The following is a 15,680-nucleotide window of genomic DNA, read 5'->3' on the forward strand; positions in this document are numbered from 1 at the left end:
CATACCGCTGTTTGGCTCCTCCGCTGAGCGTGCGAGAGACGTCGGGGGCGGCGCCCGAGCAGTTGCCCTGGTAACGAGGGAGGCCGGAGGAGGCGGAGGCGGAGGAGGAGGGATTCGGCGGGAGGATGGTGAGTGTGGGGGCCCGGGCCCCTCTGGAGTCGTCCGATCACCCCCCCCACACCCGCACTCCTGTCCCCAGGCCCAGGGCGGGGCGCTGCACTTAAAGCCAAGGAGGGAATGGATGGCGCTCAGCCTGGTTGCTGGGTTCTAGATTGGTTTGGGGGCGGCGGGGAGCCCCAAAAGGGTGGGCCCTGATGGGAAGCCTGGGCCTGGGGAGGAAGGCGGGGCCTGATGTGGCTCCCAAGCTGGGGAAGGGACTTGAGGAATGCCCGGTCGGCGGGGTCGGGAGGCTCCGTGGGCTCCATCACTAGGGGGCCCAGGGTGGACCCGAGTAGCTTGGAGAGCGATCTCCGCACCCAGGCTGGTCCCAGGCCGTCGGCCTCGCCCGCTGCAGGGCAGTGGGGTCTGTCGGGGCCCGGCCAGAAGCGGGGAGAAGGGCCAGCGGTACCAAGGGAGGAGATGGCAGCCTAGCTCTCCCCTTGCTCGCCGTGCTCGGGCCCCGGGGTGACGCGTCTGGGGAATAAGCCCCAGGACACAAGGAAGCGTCCCCGGGGAAGGATGCCTGCTGCGTCTTACCGCGTCTTGGCGGCTGCGTGGCAGGGCGCTTCGGCAGTCCGCAATTAACTTACTTGCTTAGAGCTCTGCCGGGGCTGGGTGTGGTGGATGACCGGTTTTTCACTCCATACTTAATCCATGCTGAATAGAAGCAAAAAAAAAAAAAAAAAGTCTCCTGGTCCCTAGCATTTCTATCCGAACTTGTTGCAATATTTTTTTTCATATGACCCGACCTGAACCAGAAGATTTAATCTCAGTTGGAATCCCCAAACTTAAAAAAAAGGGGGGGGGGCTGAAACTATAAAGTGAGCATCGGTTTGGGACAAACCTCTTTATGGCTTTTTAAAATGTTGAACCTCTTCTTTTGACATTTTTTTAGCTGGTGGCGGGGAGCGGGAGGAAGTTGGGAGGTTGATGGTGGTGACTCAAGCCTGTATTCATAGCTACTTAGGAGGATTAAGGTTCGTAACCAGTCCAAGTAGGAAAGTTGGTGGGACTCTCATCTTCAATTAACCACCAAAAAAACCCAGAAGTGCAGCTGTGGCTCAAGTGGTAGTCAGCCTTGAACAAAAAGCTGAGAGAGTTTGGCCTAGTGGTAGAGTGCTTGCCTAGCATGCACAAAGACCCAGGTTCGATTCCTCCGTACCACATACATAGGAAAAAAAAAAGCCAGAACTGGTGCTGTAGCTCAAGTGGTAGAACTCTAGCCTTGAAAAAAAAAAAAACCAAAGACAGTGCTCAGGCCCGGAACCCAAGCCCAGGACTAGCAATAAATTAATTAATTAAAAAAATAAGCCACCAAGTAACAGCATCCAGGCCCTAAGGTCAAGCCCGCACAAAAAGAAAAGATAAGAAAAAAGCTTGATGTCCAGGAAGAAAATATACCTATACCTTTGTTTAGATTATCCATTAAATAAGTAATCATGAAATATATTATAATTGATTTTTACAATGTCAAATTGTTAAAGAAATAGAATTATTTGATCTGTGGTTGCCAATCACATTTCACACTTTCTACATTTGCAGTTCTTTTTAACCTCAGGCTAAACAGATTTTTACAAGTGTTTTCCTTTTTATTAATCATTTATACATGAGCTGTCCATTTAAAGGCTAAATTATCTCAACAAAGGAATACACATATAAATATTTATACAGAAAAAAAACTAGAATTGAAATAAAAAAGGGATGCCAAACCAACAGAGAATGAGATGTGTATTGAAAATGAGGAAAATGAAAGTTGGCTAACTTTTCCCACTTTATTTTTCAATTAAGTGGACTGCATAATTTCATAATTGCTTAATTTATAATTATAGACTACAGTAAATTAACTACTGCTTGTTTCCAGATGCATATTGACACTATATACAACAAATTAACAGTATAACTGTTCTGTATGACGAGCATTCAATGATCAAAACAGATTTTATCTTTTTTTTTTTTTTCCAGTTCTGGGCTTGAGCTCAGGGTTTGAGCACTGTCCTTGGACTTTCTCAAGGCTAGCACTCTACCACTTGAGCCTCAGCACCACTTCTGGCTTTTTGCTATGTATGTGGGGTACCAAGGAATCGAACCTGGGTCTTTGTGCATGCTAGGCAAGCACTCTACCACTAGGCCAAACTCACAGCCCAGATTTTATCTTTTTTCTTAAAATCAACAATATGAAACTAGGACACATTCTACAAAATATATTTTTTCTAGCTCTGAAAGTATGAACCACTCTTACAGCTCGAAGTAGAATACTGAACTTAAATAGCAACTGACACAATTAAGTATGTCACAACCAGTATACCATTAGCACCCATAACTTACTGGGCAACTTACTTTTCGTAAGCTCCGGGGCAATGTTTTAGATTTCAGCTAGGATTCATACATTTTTCCCCCCCATACATTTGAGTTACTGCCAAAAACCAACAATAACAACAAAAATTAAGGATTTCTTGGAACATCTAGGTTTGGCTATTTTATTCCTACCCTAGAACACTAAATTCTTGATGGAACACAAAGATGAAGTAATTTGGGCACACAACTAATCACTGTGATTTAACATGCAACTCAGTTTGGTAATTACATAGGGAACATGTGGAGTTATCTAGCTTGTTTAACATTTGAAGATTGTTCCCAACAGTATCTATGTTTTCTTGTCAGAAAATGATCAGTGAAAAATACAATTTAAAAAAGCCATACAGGAGGATGTGGTGGTACACACCCATAATCCTGAGGCAAGAGGATTGCGAGTTCCATACCAACATTAACTATTACACTACAGAACCTGTCTCCAGAAACTAATGACAATACAAGCCAGACACTTGTGGCTCGTGCCTGTAATCCTAGTTACTCAAGAGGCTGAGATCTGAGGATCTGGGTTCAAAACCAGCCTGAGCATGAAAGTCTGTAAGACTTTCTTTAGTTAAACACCAAAACAATTAGAGATGGCACTGTGACTCAAGAGGTAGAGCACTAGCCAAGAAAACTCAGGAACAGTGCCCAGGCCCTGAGTACAAGCTCCTTGACCAACAATGACCAAAACCCACAATTATGGAAATTTTAATTAAACGAATACATTGGTCTAACCTCGTGTCTCATGGCTATAATTCCAGCTACTTGGGAGACCTGGAGGACTGAGCTTCAAAAACCAGACCAGATAGTGAGACTACGTCTCAACAAGCCACACATGATGGTGCTAATCTGCGTCCCAACTATCCGGGAGTCCTTAGAGTCAGTATTCCAGGCTAGTCCTAGCTAACTAACTGAAGAATAACTACAACAAAGAAGGATCCAGTGGTACAGTGCTTGATACAGTACCTGAAGAGCAAACACAACATCCTGAATTTAAACTCTAGTCCTACAAAGAAAAGAAACCACAGCTACTAGTTTGTGTGGCTACTATGTATCATGCTTCATATGCAACATTCTTTCAACAAAGTCTGCTCAAGTTAACCCACTCTGCTGAAGAGAAGTGTACTTTGTGTCTCAGGAAACATTTGTATTTACTTAGTGGAAAAAAAAAATGATAAGAAAGACAATTTGAGGGCCAGTAGCGTAGCCTAGTGGTAGAGTATTCACCTAGCATGCATGAAGACCAGGGTTCTATTCCTTGCTACCACATACACAGAAAAAGCCAGAAATGGTGCTGTGGCTCAAGTGGCAAAGCACTAGCCTTGAGCAAAAATTGTCCAAGGACAGTGCCCAGGCCCTGAGTTCAAGCTCCAGGGCTGGCAAAAAGAGAACTAAAAGGAAAGAAAGAAAGTTTGAGAGGAAAAAGAAATTGAACAGCACTGGTGACTCACATCTATAATTCTAACTACTCAGGAGGCTGAGATCTGATGATTACTGCTAGAATGAAGCCAGCCCAGGACAGGAAAGTTTAACACTTAGCTCCAATTAACCTCCAAAAAGCCAGAAGTGCAGACATAACAGGGAAAAACTAGGAGAAAATGAAGGAAAGAGTGACATTGTACTCATTACGCCTTAATAATAACAGAATTATTTTGCACTAGTTCTGGGGCTTGAACTCATAGCCTGAGCGCTGTTCTTGAGCTTTTTTCTCCCTCTCCTTCTCCCTCTTCCTCTCCCTCTCCCCCTTGCCCCCCCCCTCTCTCTCAGCTAGTGCTGTGCCATTTGAACAACACCTCTAGTTCTGGCTTTTTGGTGATGAAATATCACTTGTGGCGTGAGCCACAGGTGTATGGCTTGTGTTGTTAGTTTCTTGAGACAGGTTCTATAGTGTAATAGTTAATGCTGGTATGGAGAGATAATTTACTGCCAGAAATATAAGTCTCAGTTTATAATCTCAGTTTCCTGAGTGGCTAGGATTCCAGGCATGAGCCACCAGAGCTCAACTTAAAATTACATTTTTTTTTTTTTGGGTGGGTCTTGGGGCTTGAACTCCGCCTGGACGCTGTCCCTGAGCTCTTCAGCTCAAGGCTACTGCCCTAGTCCTGGGCCTGGGCATTGTCCCTGAGCTTTTCAGCTCAAGGCTACCATCCTACCCTTGAGCCAAGCCCCACTTCCCATTTTCTAGATGTTAACTGGAGATAGAGTCTCAGGTCCTTTTGTCCCAAGCTGGTTTTGAGCCTTGATCCTCAGATCTTAGCCTCTTGAGTAGCTAGGATTACAGGTGTGAGCCACCACACCGGGCTGGCTTACTATTTTTAATATTCAAATTTTCACTGTTCCTCACAATTGTATAGTTTACATATTTCAACATTGTCCTGGCCCTCCATTGCTGGTTTTCTTGAATGACCTGGTTTCAAATCCACATACCGTAGCTCCCAGAGTAGGTGTTGAAGCTGATTGTGAGGCAGGGGAAACATCTATTGTGGATAGCACATCTACTGATGATGATCTTGTAGAAAAGTTTGTCTAACTAGGTGTGCTGGCTCATGCCTGTAAGCCTAGCTACTCAGGAGGCTCAGATCAGGGTTCACAAGCAGCCCAAGAGCACTAAAGAGTTTGTCTAAACATTTTGTGGCTGAGGCAGACCACTTAGATCTACCAGGGTGCAGATAACTTGTATGCATACTTGCTGAAAGTGCATGCATACAATTATCTGCAGTTCTTGTTTCTTGACAGTTTTAATTTCATAGGCATATAAAGCCTATGTGGAGCTCAAGTCTGTTTTGCTTCCTGTTTGCTCAGGGAACATTATGGATATTAATGGAAGGCCAAAAATGTATTTCAGATATTAACCTCACTGTATTTGTACTGTAAAACTCAGCCCCATCATACATTTAACTTCTCAAGACTGTCTCCTTTCATTTGACATTTTAAAATATGGCACTTATGGATGGAAGCATACAATAGACTTACTCTGCTTTCTTTCCTGTGGCCCCATAAGTCAGCTTACTTACTTTGTATCTTCCAGGCAAACATCTATAAATACCTATAAATATCCTCTTCCCTATTTAGCAAACTGGGGTAATCCTGTGATCCCCTGTACTCACTGGTTGAGTTAATATGATACTATATTGCCTTTGTACACAACTGTCTTCCTTAGATTATGTTTAAGAAACTACTGACTATTTTGCTAGAGGAGACTACCAGATGAACTCACCAGATCTGTGTAATTCCATGTAAGGTGATATTTGGTGCTCTTGCTTCCTATGAGGAAGGTTACTCAAAGAAATGTAGGACTATCATAATCTATATCACAAGATTAATAAAACCTATGCACAGGGGCCAGGAGTTTGGCCTAGTGGTAGAGGGCTTGCCTAGCATGCATGAAGACCCAGGTTTGATTCCTCAGTACCACATACACAAAAAGAAAGCTGGAAATGGTGCTATGGCTCAAGTAGTAGAGTTCTAGCCTTGAGAAAACCCAAGGACAGTGCTTAGGCCCTGAGTTCAAGCCCCAGGATTGACCAAAAAAAAAAAAAATTATGCCTAAATTTTGTTCTTTTCTTATCTGTGGTTTTCTTCCCTTTCCTTAAGATGAGCAGAAGGTTTCTGCCTCAGCAGTAAGAACACCTGCCTAGCAAGGACAAGCACCAGTACCACACAGAAAGTTTATTTTCCACTGGGCGCAGTGGCTCACACCTATAACCCTAGCTACTCAGGGGGCTGAAATCTGAGGATCAAAAAAAAGACATCATGATCAAAATATAACCAGAGTAGCCACTAGGTCACACTCCGGGCCCTGCCTTCATTATTATTAGCTATATTACCATCACTCATTTCTAATAGCATCTTTTAGAATTTAAAATTAGCATTCGGAGCTCCTTGCAGACTGGTGATATAAAAAGGCTGAGTACTGGGGCTGGGAGTTTGGCCTAGTGCTTAAAGTGCTTGCCTAGCATGCATGAAGACCCAGGTTCGATTCCTCGGTACCACATATAGAAAAAAGCCGGAAGTGGTGCTGAGGCTCAAGTGGTAGAGCTCTAGCCTTGAGAAAGTCCAAGGACAGTGCTCAGGCCCTGAGCTCAAGCCCAGGACTGGCAAAAAGAAAAAAGAAAAAGGCTGAGAACAGCATAAATACTTTGTGTTATGCATCCTTACATCCTGGTTGCTTGTGAAAAGAAAGGGTCTCATGGCCGGGAGAATAGCCGTGTGGTAGGGCACTGGGACTGGCAAAATAAAAATAAAAATAAATAAATAAAATAAAAATGAGGGGCTGGGAGTTTGGCCTAGTGGGTAAAGTGCTTGCCTAGCATGCATGAAGACCCGGGTTCGATTCCTCGGTACCACATACATAGAAAAAAAAAAAGCTGGAAGTGGTGCTGAGGCTCAAGTGGTAGAGCTCTAGCCTTGAGAAAGTCCAAGGACAGTGCTCAGGCCCTGAGCTCAAGCCCAGGACTGGCAAAAAAAAAAAAATTAATTAATTAATTAAAATAAATAAATAAATAAAAATGAGTTAAACAGGAAAAATCCTTTTTTTTTTTTTTTTGGTGGGTCATGGGGCTTGAACTCTAGGCCTAGGTGCTGTCCCTGAGCTCTTCAGCTCAAGGCTATCACCCTACCTTTGAGCCAAGCCCCACTTCCCCCATTTTCTAGAGGTTAATTGGAGATAAGAGTCTCAGTTCCTTTTGGCCAGGGCTAGCTTCAAACCTTGATCCTCAGATCTCAGCCTCCTGAGAAGCTAAGATTACAGGCATGAGCCACCACACCCAGCCATGATGCCTTTTATAATGCCCTAACTTCTTTGATATTTCAAATTTTTAATCTAGGAGACATAATCTTTATTTATAATTTTTTGCCAGTCGTGAAGCTTGAACTCAACACCTGAGCACTGTCCTTGGACTTTCTCAAGGCTAGAGCTCTACACTGAGCCAAAGCACCACTTCCAGCTTTTTTCTATGTATGTGTTACTGAGGAATTGAATCCCGGTCTTCATGCATGACAGGCAAGCACTCTACCACCAGGCCAAACTCCCAGCCAACATAACCTTTATTATACACCTATTCTTATGAAAAATAAAGGAGTATTTTGAGTGAAAACTTAAATATGAGCAAAAATAAAGTCTTAAACAGAAAGCTGAGCTGCCATTTAATTTAATTTTTTTTTTGTATAGTACCTTAAATTTTTGTATTGACATGGGTGGGTAATTTCACTTAACAACTAATATTTAGTGTCTTATCTAATATAGATTTTGCCCATAAGAAACTTTACTGTAGTAAAGGAGAAACATTGGCTAGGTGCAGTGGTTCACTTCTGTAATCCTAATGACTCGGGAAATGGAGATAGGGAGGACTGGTTTATGGCCAGCCCAGAAGAAAAAGTAAAACCTCATTTCAACAAACAAGCCAGGCTGGTGGTGCATGCCAGTCTCCCAGCTACACAAGAGGTAGGTAATCAAAAAATGATGGTTCCAACTGGCCTGGGCATCAATGTAAGACCAGAAAAAAATAATGAAAACGAAAATGGCTAGAGTCATGGTTCAGTGGTAGAATCCTGCCTCACAAGTACAAAGCACTGAATTCAAACCCCACTAGTGAAAAGATTAAAAAGCCAGTAAAGGAGAAAAATAGAAAACTTACCTAGTCTGATCTGATGCGTGGTATAGTCTAAGTTTGTATGTAGGGCTTTCGGAACACAGGCGGGGTCATGGTTGGCACTTCCAGAAGATTTGATGTGACTGCTAAACTGGATTATCGGAATGGGAATAAGTCATGCCAGTTACTAAGTTACTGCATTTACTATAGTACTTCTGTTAAAACTTGGAAGGAGGAAGCAAGTGGAACAAATGGCATTAGAGTGGGAAGTAATAACAGGCTGTCCGTGTCCAAGAACTCCTTTTAAGGAGCAGAAGTTGTTCTGATGTCCACAAATACCAAAGTCAGTGCCCCACAAGTAATCTGTCTCCTTCATGGTCGTTCAAGGGCTTACTCTCCATTTTGCGTAAATTGAAAAGTGCACCCGACCAGGAGGTGCGAATCCTTCTCCTGGGCTTGGATAATGCAGGCAAGACTACGCTGCTGAAGCAGCTTGCATCTGAAGACATCAGCCACATCACCCCCACCCAGGTGAGCACTGTCCTAGCTCCAGGTGCTGAGTCCCACAAGGAGGGTCAAGAAAGGCCAGGACATGATCCATGTCCAAGTTTTGTTTCTGAAAAGAGTCCACACAGTCTAAAAGTAATTTTAAATATACGTGTGCACATATATACTCTCTGTATACATGTGTATATCATATATATGATTTATATAAATATCTACATATAGAATCCCCTAATAATGTGTCTAGATAGATGATATGGATATATATGACAGATAGTATCATGAGATTCTGCCTACACATGGGAGATATTTAGAATATTAGAGACAGAAAGTAGAATGGTTAGTGGGTCTGGGAAGGAAGAAAAAGGAGGTTTGTTTAATGGGTTCAAAGTCACTTTTATAAAACGTGTGAGGGTAGAGGCACCTAGCATGAATGTACTTAATTCTGCCAGATTACACTTTGAGATAGTTAAGACAAGTAAGGGTGGTTCATGCCTTTATCCCCAACTACTCAGGAGACCCACCTGGAAGATTACAGTTCAAGGTCAGCCTGGGCAGAAAGTCAGTGAGATCCCTACATTGACAACCAACACTCTGGGCATGGGGGCGGGGGAGATGTAAATAAGATCAAGGTCTCAAGCTAGTCCCAGGACCCTGAGTTCAAACCTTAGTATCATGATAGACAGACAAAAAAATGTTTTAAATAGTACATTGTATGTCATATATTAAAATATAGATGCACATTCATATATATATATTTGTGTGTCGAAGCAGTTCGCTAAGTTCTAAGTGATTCCTGTATTCTGCCTCCTCCTCTCTCCCCTGCAGCACTAAGGATTCAAACCAGAGTACATGCTGGGCTAGTACTCGTCTGCTAAACTACATGCAGTCCCAGCTCAATATACTTCTTTGTATGTGCCCCTCCTAGGGCTTGCACCCAGGACCTGGGGGGACACTGCCCTTTAGCTTTTTCACTCAAGGCTGGAGCCCTACTGCTTGAGCCACATTTTCACTTCTGGCTTTTTGCTGATTGAATTGGACATAAAAGTTTCACAGATTTTCCTCCCCAGGCTGGCTTTGAACCCCAATCATCAGATCTCAGCCTCCTGAGTAACAAGGATTACATGAGTGAGTCACTGGCACCTAGCATCCAGTCTGGCATTTTGCTTGTTCTCTTGGGCTAAGTCATCACAGACTTAGCTTTGAACCACAGCCTCCTCAAGAGCTAGACCTATAAGCATAAGCCACCAATCCCCAGCCATTAGTCACTTTTGAGTGTTTGTTTGAGCATCAGAAGATTGAGCAAAGCCAGAGTTATTTGGTGTTTTCTGTCATTGTTCTGTGATTAGACCTTGGTGTCAGGTTTGAAAGGCTGTGCTGGCATGTGTACTTCACGGCCGGTGAGTCTTCGTGATTCACAGCTCCTTGCAGAAAAGTCATTTCAACTGCTACAATTTTACAGCTTCTGAACAAATTTAATGTATAGCCTAAGGAGGAGTAAATTACAACAGTCTCGCCTAGAAGGACTAAAAACACATATTAGTGTGTCAGGATTTCTACCAAAAAAAGGAGGGCTAGATTTGTTGTTGTTGTTGTTGTCATTTTTTGTTTTTTTTTTTAGTATTAGCAGTAGACTGTATTTCTCAAAAGCACTAAAATGAGGACTTCCATACTGCAAACAGAAATTAACTCAAAGTGATAAGCCTAGAGTTTGAAGGCTGACCTTCAGGCTTTATTGGAAGTGTTATAGATGACTTTGTTTTTATACTATATCAAGCATCATATATTCTTTGTTTTTTTCCTGCCTCTCTGGGGCCTGAGCACTGTCCTTTGGCTTTCTCAAGACTAGAACTCTACCACTTCAGTCACAGCACCATTTCTGGCTTTTTCTATGTATGTGGTACCAAAGAATTGAACCTGGGTCTTCATGCATGCTGGGCAAGAATTCTACCATTAGGCCAAACTCCTGGTCCCTTCATCATATATTCTTTACAAACTTTTGTTGTGTTTTGATTTTAATAGTAATGTCACAACAATGTGTTTCATTGTGACATTTCTACATATATATGTATATACACAATGTATCCTAATCAACCTCACTGCCTCTCTCTTACTCTTTCCCTCTTTCTTGAAACTATTTCAACAAGCTTCCTTGGTTATTGTTAAATAGAAGGAGTTTATTTTTGCCATTCCTAGGGCTTGTAATCTGGGCCAAGGCACTGTTCATAGGCTCCATTTTGCTTGTATTTTATTTTTGTTGGTCATGGGGCTTGAACTCTGGGATTGGGCACTGTCCCTGAGCCCTTCAACTCAAGACTACTGCCCTACCCTTGGAACCACAGCCCCACTTCCCATTTTCTAGTGATTAACTGGAGAGAAGAGTCTCATGTTCTTTAGTGCCCAGGCTGGCTTTGAACTGTGATCCTCAGATCTCAGCCTCCTGAGTAGCTAGGATTATATGTGTGAGCCACCATACCTCGCCTTTGGGGAGTATTTTAAAATACACAAAAAGTGGGGCCGGAGTTAGCCTAGTGGTAGAGTGCTTGTCTAGCATGCACGAAAACCTGGGTTTTATTCCTCGGTACCACATATTAGAAAAAAGCCAGAATTGGTGCTGTGGCTCAAGTAGTAGAGCTCTAGCCTTGAGAAAACCCAAGGACAGTGCTCAGGCCCTGAGTCCAAGCCCAAGAATGGAAAAAAGAAGAAGAAGAAAAAAGTCATTCTGGAAATGAATCACGGAGCTGGGAATGTGGTTTAGTGGTAGAATACTTACCCAGTATGCATGAAGCTCTGGGTTCAATTCCTCAATACCATATAAACAGAGAAAGCTGGAAGTGGTATTGTGGTTCCAGTGGTAGAGTGCTAGGCTTGAGCAAAAAAAGCTCAGAAACAGTGGTCCCAGACCCTGAGTTCAAGCCCCAGGACTGGCAAAAAAAAAAAAAAAAGGGTAGGGGGAAGGCAGAAGCATAGCCTAGTGGTAGAGTGCTTGCCTATCATGCACGAAACCCTGGGTTTGATGGTTTCATTCCTTGGTACCACATACACAGAAAAGGCCAGAAGTGGTGCTGCGGCTCAAGTGCAGAGTGTTAGCCTTGAGCAAAATGTGTCCAAGGACAACAGGCAAAAAAAAAAAGTCACAGAGAAGCTTACAATAAGTGTAAGCCACTTAGGTCCTGAAACTTCATTTAGTCATGGGCATTTTGAGCCAGCCATCCTCTATCTTCACTGGCCGTTGAGTGGCAGTTCTCCTGTTCCATTGCCCTGTACCTTGGCTTTGTGCTGGCAGTAGTGGAGGGTGCTCTGGAGGAGGGGAGTCTTCACCAAGGACCCCAGACCATTAGCGCCAGTTATTCTAGAAAAATGTCTTGTCTCTCGCAGCCAACTATGGATTGAACTTTTCAATTTCTGATTGCATTTTCTCATTCTTGCAAGGTGATTTTTTTTTTAATTATTATGGTTGCTCATAAAATACCTTCTCTTGGGCTGGGAGTTTGGCCTAGTGATAGAGTGCTTGCCTAGCTTGCACGAAGACCCGGGTTCAATTCCTCGGTACCACATAGAAAAAGCCAGAAGTGGTGCTGAGGCTCAAGTGGTGGAGCTCTAGCCTTGAGAAAGTCCAAGGACAGTGCTCAGGCCCTGAGCTCAAGCCCAGGACTGGCAAAAAAAAAAAAAAATACCTTCTTTTGGAACCCCAAAGGTCTTGTTAATTTGCTTCTCGCTAGACAAACTCCCAGCTGGCCTTCATACTTGTTGCTTTACTTACCTTCCTCAAAGTTCCATCTTGAAGGGCCAGAGCTGGAGGTTCAAACCTATAATACCAGCTACTCAGGAAGCTGAAGTCTTAGGATTGTTGTTCAAAGAAAGCTAGCCTAGGCAGAAAAATCCATAAGACTCTTACCTTATTATCCACCAAAAGGCCAAAAGTTGAATTGTGGCTCAAGTAGTTAGGCACTAGCCTTAAGCAAAGAAGTTAAGAGACAGTACCTAGGCCCTGAGTTTAAACCCTAAAAATAAAAGAAATGGGGTTGAGAGTTTGACATAGTGGTAGAGTGCTTGCCCAGCATGCACAAAGACCAGGGTTCGATTCCTCAGCACCACATACATAGAAAAAGCCAGAAGTGGGGCTGGGAGTTTGGCTAGTGGTAGACTGCTTGCCTAGCATGCTCAAAGCCCTGGGTTTGATTCCTTGGTACCACATACTTAGAAAAAGCCCAAAGTGGTGCTGTGGCTCAAGTGGTAGAGTTCTAGCCTTGATAAAAAGCCCAAGGACAGTGCCCAGGCCCTGAGTTTAAGCACCAGGACTGGCAAAATTTAATTCATTAATTCATTAAAAGAAGTTCAGGCCATGGGGCTAGGAGTTTGGCCTAGTGGTTAAAGTGCTTGCCTAGCATGCATGAAGACCCGGGTTCAATTCCTCGGTACCACATACATAGAAAATAAAGCCAGAAGTGGTGCTGAGGCTCAAGTGGTAAAGCTCTAGCCTTGAGAAAATCCAAGGACAGTGCTCAGGCCCTGAGTTCAAGCCCAGGACTGGCAAAAAAAAAAAAAAAAAAAGAAGTTCAGGCCAGGAATGTGGCCTAGCAGTAGAGTGCTCACCTAGCATGCACTGTAAATAAATAAAAGAAGTTCTAACTTTAGTAACTCTCTTAAAAATGAAGACACTTTGAGTTCATCAACCATACCTCCTAAAGCGAAGTTTCAAATGACTCTTGGTTTCTGTTTGTCACCATCAAACAAAGCTGAATCTGGACATCCAATTCCAGAAGCCCCCTCCCTTCTGCCCCTTCCCTTTCCCTTTCCTTTCCCATTGCTCCCCAGGAGCGGATGCTCCAGCTCCACACTGAAGCTTCCCAGGGCCCTCTTTCCTGCCTGAGCCATGTGAAAGAGGATGTTTATTTTGAGCCACAGTTGGAGAATCTAATCCTCCAGACGTGTAAGCTTTTGCCTCTTTTTAAACTTCGCCTTTGTTCTTTTTTTGTTCGCTTCAGTTTTACCTTCTACTTTTTTGTTAACCATATGTAATGTCCTGTTAAATTTACCATTTTGAGGAGCCATCATGAATGTGTGGTCTGTGTGATCATAGGGAATCTCATACCAAGTTGCCCTTAGCAATTATGTATAATTTTTTTTCTTGCCATGATAGATGATTGTAGCCAGAGCCTTGTATATATTTAGGTAGGCATTTTACCACTGAGCTATTCCATCAGCCCATATACATATATATATATATGGTAATATGTGCAGAAAACATCATGCTAGCCCTAATGTCATTAATATTGAATCTTCAACTCGAATGAAATAAGCATGTAGATTCTTTTTTCCTTACCACATTAAACTGTTTTCAATATTAACTGTACCACGTCATTACATCTGGAGAGAGAAAAAAGTATTCCATCTAACAGAGTACTTATAACTAATTTTAGAAAATAGCTATTAGGGTTAGGAGGTGTAACTCATTGGTCCAGTGTATACTTAGCATCCTGGAGGCCTGGGTTTAATCCCCAGCACACAGGGGGGAAGAAGGGGGGAGAGAGGGAGGGAGAGAGAGACAAAAAGATAGAGACAGAGAGAGAGAGAGAGTGGGGGGGGGAGAGACTGTTTATCAAAGTTAAATGTAATGTGGTCAGAATTTATAAAACTTGATTTTTTTTTTGCCTGTTTCAGGGTTTCAATATCAAAAGTGTACAATCACAGGGTTTTAAACTGAATGTATGGGACATTGGTGGACAAAGGAAAATCAGACCATACTGGAGGAACTATTTTGAAAATACCGATATTCTTGTAAGTACTCCTTCTGAAATGTTAGTTCCTAGTCTACATAGCATCCATTCAGGTCATTGGTGTGTTGGCTGTGACATTCATGGCTGAGTTAGCAGACCTAGCAGAGAGCTGCTGACTGGGGGAGCAGCGTCTCTCTATGATTGCTTCCTCTCAGCAACACAGCATTGTGCTCATACTCACCTTGGCAGTTCAGTGTTTATATCTGACTAGCAAAAGCCACAAGATTGTGCACTGATTCTGTTACCCCAAGTAAGCCCACAAATCATATGCATCCAGAAGACAGCAGTCAAGATGGTAGAAGGCCTAGCTGTTCACAGTGGAACAGAGAATAGTTGATACTGCCCTCATTACTTCCAGAATGACCCAATTCTCTCATCATAACTAAGCTAGCCACAATGCTGGGAGCTTTAGAGTGGCAGAATTCTTTTTGTGTGTAGGGGTGGGAAGGTGGGGTTGGGGAAGAGGGGTCATGGGGCTTGAACTTACTTGGTATAGACCCTGTTCCTGAGCTCTTCAGCTCAAGACTACCACCCTACCCCTGGAACCAAGCCCCACTTCCCATTTTCTTGAGGTTAACTGGAGATAAGAGTCTCAGGACCTTTTGTACCCAAGCTGACTTTGAATCTTGATCCTCAGATCTCAGCCTCTTCTGTAGTTAGGATTACAGTCACGAGCCGAGCCGCCACCACTGGCTAGAGTGGCAGAATTTTAAGTTAGAATAGGGAAGAAGCTTCCTGGCTGTGCAAAGGTTAAGGAAGCCATCTCCTGCTGGAGGATGCTCTGGTTCAGGTGGCCTTCAGGCAGGCAGAAGCTGCAAACACAGCCATCAGCTCATCATCACTGTTACTAGTGCCACCATCTCAGAATTCTTGGAGCATTCCTACCCACACAAAAGATTTCTCCAGGGCTGGGAGTTTGGCCTACTGGTAGAGTGCTCGCGTTCCATGCACGAAAACCGGGTTCGATTCCTAGGTTCCACATACAGAGAAAAGGTAGAAGTGGTGCTGTAACTCAAGTGGTAGAACACTAGCCTTGAGAAAAGTCCAAGGACAATGCTCAGGCCCTGAGATCAAGCCCAGGACTGGCAAAAAAATAAAAAAAATTAAAAAAAAAGATTTCTCCAGTATTCCAGCCTCAGTTTCTTTGCTTTCCCACCTCCAGTTACCCATGCACACTCATGATTAACTAGGGGGTTGTTATGTTAAAAAAAAAAAAAAAGCCAGTGCAGAGGCTCACACCTATAATCCTAGTTCCAATTGTAAAGTTCACAGTTGGAAACCAACCCAGGTAGGA

The 15,680-nt window shown here is 43.2% G+C and overlaps 1 protein-coding gene across 1 annotated transcript in view; it reads left to right on the top strand.

Moving 5' to 3' along the window:
- The first annotated feature begins 24 nt into the window (after positions 1-24).
- The window catches only part of Arl3 (ARF like GTPase 3), a 34,776-nt gene continuing 19,120 nt past the window's right edge, over positions 25-15,680 (top strand). Inside the window, exons 1-3 of the mRNA XM_090345984.1 lie at positions 25-128; positions 8,490-8,633; positions 14,271-14,387. Coding sequence (XP_090202110.1) covers positions 126-128; positions 8,490-8,633; positions 14,271-14,387 — 264 coding nt within the window. The 5' untranslated portion in view covers positions 25-125. The remainder of the gene's footprint in view (positions 129-8,489; positions 8,634-14,270; positions 14,388-15,680) is intronic.

This window comes from Megascapheus bottae, chromosome 15 (genome assembly GCF_031878675.1).
Source record: "Megascapheus bottae isolate mThoBot1 chromosome 15, mThoBot2.hap1, whole genome shotgun sequence".
In the NCBI taxonomy this organism is placed as follows: Eukaryota; Metazoa; Chordata; class Mammalia; order Rodentia; family Geomyidae; genus Megascapheus; species Megascapheus bottae.